This window comes from Asparagus officinalis, chromosome 4 (assembly GCF_001876935.1).
Source record: "Asparagus officinalis chromosome 4, Aspof.V1, whole genome shotgun sequence".
NCBI classification, from domain to species: domain Eukaryota; kingdom Viridiplantae; phylum Streptophyta; class Magnoliopsida; order Asparagales; family Asparagaceae; genus Asparagus; species Asparagus officinalis.
Genome location: NC_033797.1, coordinates 28,555,214 through 28,561,252, shown reverse-complemented (window position 1 = coordinate 28,561,252; position 6,039 = coordinate 28,555,214). Strand labels below are relative to the sequence as shown.

Genomic DNA, 6,039 nt, shown 5'->3' with positions numbered 1-6,039 from the left:
AATTAATCTCACCAACAAATCACTAATTCTCTCCAAACAAAACCCTAACCAATAGCTCAGAAAATACCTGTTTTCTGTGCTCCAAATATCCTCGATTTTCTGCTCCCCAAACCTAAAACGTGTTCCTATATATATAGAAATCCTAAAACCAAAAGCATAATAGGAATTCTAAAACAAAAAAACAAAACAAATTAGGAATCCTAATAACATATTACCAAAACAGATTAGGAATCCTAGTAACATATTACCAAAACAGATTAGGGATCCTGTTACCAAAACAGATTAGGAATCCCAATAACATGTTACCAAAACAGATTAGGAATCCCAATAACCTGTTACCAAAATAAATTAGGAAACATATTAGGAACATGCCATCCAACATGAACAAAGTACCATTTTTCATGAGAGAGAGAGAGAGAGAGAGAGAGAGAGAGAGAGAGAGAGATCCTGGCTATCAATTATTCCTTCAAGTTCTTTTTGTCTAAGATGTTGGAAGGCTTCATCATAAATCTTATCAATTTGTTGAACATCTATCTTAATTTTTTTTCTTTTGATGAATATTTTACCCTGATAAAAGCACTTTAGATTCTATTTAAACTCAAAAAATGTCTGATTAGTACTCAGACGAAGAAAATATACAAAATAAGCCTCACATTATTTATCATATAGGAGAAGAATCTGCTACATCTATGGTTTTACATGATGAAGCAAGTACTTCAAAACAACATGACAGAGCTGAAACATATGTTCCGCCTATAGAAAATCCAGAAATTTTAAGATATGGTAGAAGATCTGAGGGAGGGAGGGAGGGAGGGTGTCTAATATGACAATAATATGACAAAAAACCACTTTACATAAGCAAATTTGCAAATGCAAATATACGCTGCACATACATGTGGTTGCATAGTTCTCATTTCGATTTACATAAGCAAATTTGCAAATGCAAATATACGCTGCACATACATGTGGTTGCATAGTTCTCATTTCGAGCATGAAACTTCGTAAATTGGACTCTCATATACGCTGCACATACATGTGGTTGCATAGTTCTCATTTCGAGCATGAAACTTCGTAAATTGGACTCTCATTAACCATCAATGGAGTGGCTTTTTTTGATTTTCTTATTTGTTTTGTTATTGATGAACTTTCCACTTTACAACACTTTGTTGCGTGGTTGATTTGTATCAGGATTTACATATTAGTACAACCACTGCAAGATAAAGAGATCACAATGAACAGTGGATCTCCATTTGGCTGGTCCAAAAATAAGATTTATGCAGATTCCTTAGATGACTATCTAACGTGTCACCTAAGAAACAACACACTTATAAAATATATGCTAAACCTAAACATTCTATTGAAGATTCTTTTAAAATTGTCATAATTCCTGTAATTGTGTGGATAGAACGTTCAAAAGGTTTAGTAATGAGAGTACCTGAAAAGGATCTCACCATGCTACAATTCTACTTACCATAGTGGAATAACTATTGATATATTCATCACTCACGAGCCTATGCTATGTGACACCATCTAATTTTTCTAGGTTGGTCTCTTAACACGTACTTGAATAGCATGCCCAATCTTCACTTTATTCCTCTATTATTAATCATATGTGATGTTTGCCAACCTAATATTTGGTCCCTTTTATGTCCAAACAGATGTGTAAATTATGTAAAAAAAATTCAGTTGTTAATACAATTTCCTCCAATTTTGCCTATTTGCTTGTTCATATGTGCGCATGTGAACGCATGTATCATTAGCTTTGCTCTGGTAGCAGACTTTTTCTAACAGGGTTCCTTGTATTATATACCTAGAAACTCCATGAACTTGTTCCTACATGAGTTATTTTTCCACATCTTACTTGAACCCTTTCTCATGTGTATGATAACAGGAAAGGGAGATTGCAGCTGCAGCAGAGAAGCTAGCAGAATGCCAGGAGACCATATTTCTTCTTGGCAGGCAACTAAATTCTCTGCGCCCTCCATCAGAATCTCTTGGCTCCTCTTCAAATAGTAGACAACCAATGAGTGATGGAGTTCTTGAAGATGAACCAAGCGCCGATGGCTTTACCATTAGACAAGCGACGCTCAGCCCACAACACTTTGATCAGTTTGAAATAGAAAACATAACTACATCAGTAGCACTGAGCACAGGAGGGGAATCCCCCTTAAATGGATACAACTCCTACATGAGTCTACCCGACACTGAATCAGGTCCATTTCCAAAATCACCTCTCGAGTCCAGGCACCAAAAGCACAAGGTGACAAGATCATCATCGTCTTCTTCCTCAGCAGAGAAACATGGGAGGGGATTTAGCAGATTTTTCTCAAAGGGTAGGAGTGAACACTGAGAATCATCATGGTATTGGCTCATCTGTTTCAGTATTGGGGAATGCCTTGTTCCTAATTTGTTGAGCTGCAAAACTTTGGAAGTTCTATGATTTTTGTTCATATGTGATCTATACAAGTAAGACGCATTGTGGTTCTTTCACGGTGAAGCTCATTGTATATTTGTGTGGAAGCCCGTATTATTTTTTTCTTCGTTTTGCTTTATTGAAGCAGGGGGTTTGTATCAGGGCAGGTTTGTGGTTTTTTTTTGCTCAATAATTTGTTGTTGTACAGTTTATATGCAAGGATACCTCACTTGTTCTAAATATTATTTACTAATTGTTTTTGTTTTTAAGATCAGAGTGTAAATTTGATCTAGAGTAACGTAATCTTGCTAAATTATGTTTTATGCAGTCCTGTTAGCCTTCATCCCTTCATGTTCCTCCGTTCTTGGAGTTGATAGCAGAGGAAATCTATAGCCATCTTTCTTAATTTCTTACTTACACCATCTAACTACTAAATGATACGCAATAGTTTAAAAACTTTCAAAACATTAGCTATGATATAATAAGACATATAATATGCCATGGTCTGTGGACCAAATTGCCCTCCGGATCAAGGCTTAGTCTTATCTCCTCCCTCCCCTCAGAAAAATATATATAGAGAAAACGGGAGGTGAGCTGGCTGCGTAGGAAATTTCCTACGCTGTCGCCACGTGTTAAATTCTTATTCAATGGACCTCATTTATAGAAGTATCAGATTTTCGAGCGGTTTAATTTATAAAAATAAAAATAAAGGACCTATGTGTTAAAAGAGCAAATCTCCCCATTTATCTCCCGTGCCTTCCCTAATTTATTCCACAAAACCCGATCTTCAGAAATTTTCCCAATCCTCCCAAACCCGATCTTCGTGAAACGCCTTCGCCGATCTTCAACAAACCTTAGCCGATTCCTAATTTATTCCACAAAATCCCGCTGCCCTCCTTCCCCAAGCTTTCATTCTCCTTCAATTTTAAGTAGTAGCTCCTCTTGTGCATTGGTCTTTCAGCATTGTATACTTGTTTTCTATTTTTATTTCTGTTGGATGATTAGTGTTTGTTTTATGTTCTCAATTGTATAAGATGATTAGTTATTGGTTCTCTGTTTTTAGTTGTGTTGGATGATTAGTGCTTGTTCTTTTCTTTAATCGAAGGAGTTGACTATCATAACAAGCAGTCTTTTACTTTAAGAAAAATGTTCTATTTCTCATGCTTAAATGTGATGCATTTTATTTTATATGTTTTTACAATTTGCAGGGTATTTAGACGAGATATACAATGATCATGATCTTGATTATTTTGTTCTCATTTTAATCTCTATGGTTACTCTTCATATTGGCATTTCTCACAGAAGATGGAGGAGACCCACATGACGAGATACAAAATGTATTGTAAACAACAAATAAAACTGTCGACTGTTGATGAATGACCAGAAAAGGAACAATCACGACGAATAATAAAAGTTGAAGAGAAGTATGGTTCTCTTTTGTGGGGAGACCTCGGTCATCACGTAGTGCCCGAAACAGGCTTCTTTAGGAAACTCTAATATCCATATCAGCTTGCACCGAAGGAAAAGAGGCGATGTCCATGGAAGTCCTACATGTATATATTCTTATATACATCTTACACAAATACACACATTCAGGGAAAAGAAAAAACATCTTACGTTATACACGTCCAAAAAATGGATTGCCAAAAAGGATTGTGTGCTAATTGGTACACATTAAAAGCCATATAAATTGGAAATTCAATCTGAAAAATATGGCAATATCCGCCTACATTCATAAAGATGCATAAGCCCAAACATGTCCCTATTTCCGTCTGATTGGTGCAGCTTTAAACAAAGGACAAACATGCACAAACTTCTACAGTTTTTAACATGATTGCATAGGAGCTAAAGTATGCTACTACAATTTCAGTCCAGAGTGGATGGAGACTACTACATCAACAAGATTTTCATATTCGACCTTCTGGAATCCGGCATCAGAAATCATTTGAGCAAAGTTCTCCTACAAAAACAAGAAAACAACCAAGAAGAAAGAGCTTCAACAAGAATGGGAAAATACAACTAGTCTGTGGCCTTTTACATTTTCTTCTCTTGTTAATGGGGGCTTTCAGGTATCACATATAATTAGATCATGTGATAACAGAAAGCTCCCATATGATTCAGTAATTTATGTGTGACAATTAAGCATAAACAGGACTAATTATAGAACGTGAATGTATCTCTACAATTTATAACCTCTAGTCAATTATCTGTTGATTTTATATTTACATATCGAACCATTTTTAAGCTTATACTACATTGTTGTCATGGTGACATACTTTCATCTGTGCCTTTGCATGAGCAGGGACTGAAAAAAATGCAAAGCAAGAACAAGCTAATGAAGCTATAAACTATTATAAGCATGACATTTTATTGTCATAAGACATAGGCTCAGCAATTCTGTAACGTGGCCTAGGAATTCAAGAGGCAAATACAAACCCTTGTAGATACATATTTAGAAATACTCGCAATTGTTTGAAGATAGGTATGTCTACATGACTCAACTCAAGGCATAGAAAATGGTCACCTCGTCTAAGTATCCTGCAAATTGTAAAAACATATAAAATAAAATGGATCACATTTAAGCATGGTAAATAGAGAACATTTTTCTTAAAGTAGAAGACAGCTTGTTTCAAGGTTGTCTCCTTCTCTCTTTTCTTTTTGTCTTTTAGCCTTCTCATCCTGCACAATACCATGAACAAAGGGTCAACAAGACCTGTAAAGTATATCAATAAAAAAACCAATATTGTGCATCAATCCTGCACAATATTAGTCATCAAATATCATGTAAAGGAGAACAATCACTCAAAATTAAAGTTGATTCCTTTAAAAAAAATTTAAAGTTAACTATTTGCCTGTGAATTAAGGAGAACAATACACCAACTAGTAATTTTAGAAAATAATAAATTCAATAAATGACACCAAATTTATGAAATAAAGTGTTGCGTTTTGATTGAAACGTGAAGCACAGTCAGAAAATAGATCTCACAATAAAGAAAATGGAGAGCAATTACGTACCTTGCACTCGATCTTCGTTATGAAAGAAGAAAAAAAATTTAATTTATTTAAATGGGTTCTCCTTGCGAACGAGAAAAGACTTCGGTTTTTCAAGAGAAATATTTTGTGGGCATTTGATATAATTGGTTCCGTTCAAAACTCAAATCCTGATGACATGAACAAATCGCTAAATTTATTAGTTAAGGCTTTTCTTATAGAAACCGTCTTTACTCTATGGACTATATTTGATTTCGATTTTTTGTTGCAATTAAGCAATGTTTTTTTTATAAAACTATAACTCGACCTCGAACCCAAGACTGAGAGCCACTTGATCGTCGAAATTGCTCGCATTGGGTATCTAAACTCACTTTTAAGTCAAAAATTTCCTTTATTTTTTTAATCATCAGCTTTTAGCTACCAAGTGTATTAACGAAACTAAAAGATTGATAAAAGATTTGCTGAAGATCGGGTTTTGTGGAATAAATTAGGGAAGGCACGGGAGATAAAGGGGGAGATTTTCTCTTTTTACACATAGGTCCTTTATTTTTTTTATAAATTAAACCGCTCGAAAATCTATTACTTTTATAAATGAGGTCCATCGAATAAGAATTTGACACATGTCGACTGCGCAA

The 6,039-nt window shown here is 34.9% G+C and overlaps 1 protein-coding gene across 1 annotated transcript; it reads left to right on the top strand.

The window, feature by feature from the left end:
• LOC109838408 lies at window positions 941–2,520 on the top strand. Its single transcript, XM_020406858.1, has 3 exons — window positions 941–1,071; window positions 1,659–1,770; window positions 1,892–2,520. Exons 1-3 carry the CDS (start codon window positions 941–943, stop codon window positions 2,348–2,350), a joined length of 702 nt encoding a protein of 233 aa, XP_020262447.1. The 3' UTR covers window positions 2,351–2,520.

Bases quoted from the DNA above. Each gene is read 5' to 3' on its own strand.
- LOC109838408 (XM_020406858.1), top strand. From the start codon at position 941: ATGCAAATATACGCTGCACATACATGTGGTTGCATAGTTCTCATTTCG. The intron at 1,072-1,658 runs GTAAATTGGACT...ATGTCCAAACAG, and splicing joins CATTTCGAGCATGAAACTTC to ATGTGTAAATTATGTAAAAA. The intron at 1,771-1,891 runs GTAGCAGACTTT...GTATGATAACAG, and splicing joins GTATCATTAGCTTTGCTCTG to GAAAGGGAGATTGCAGCTGC.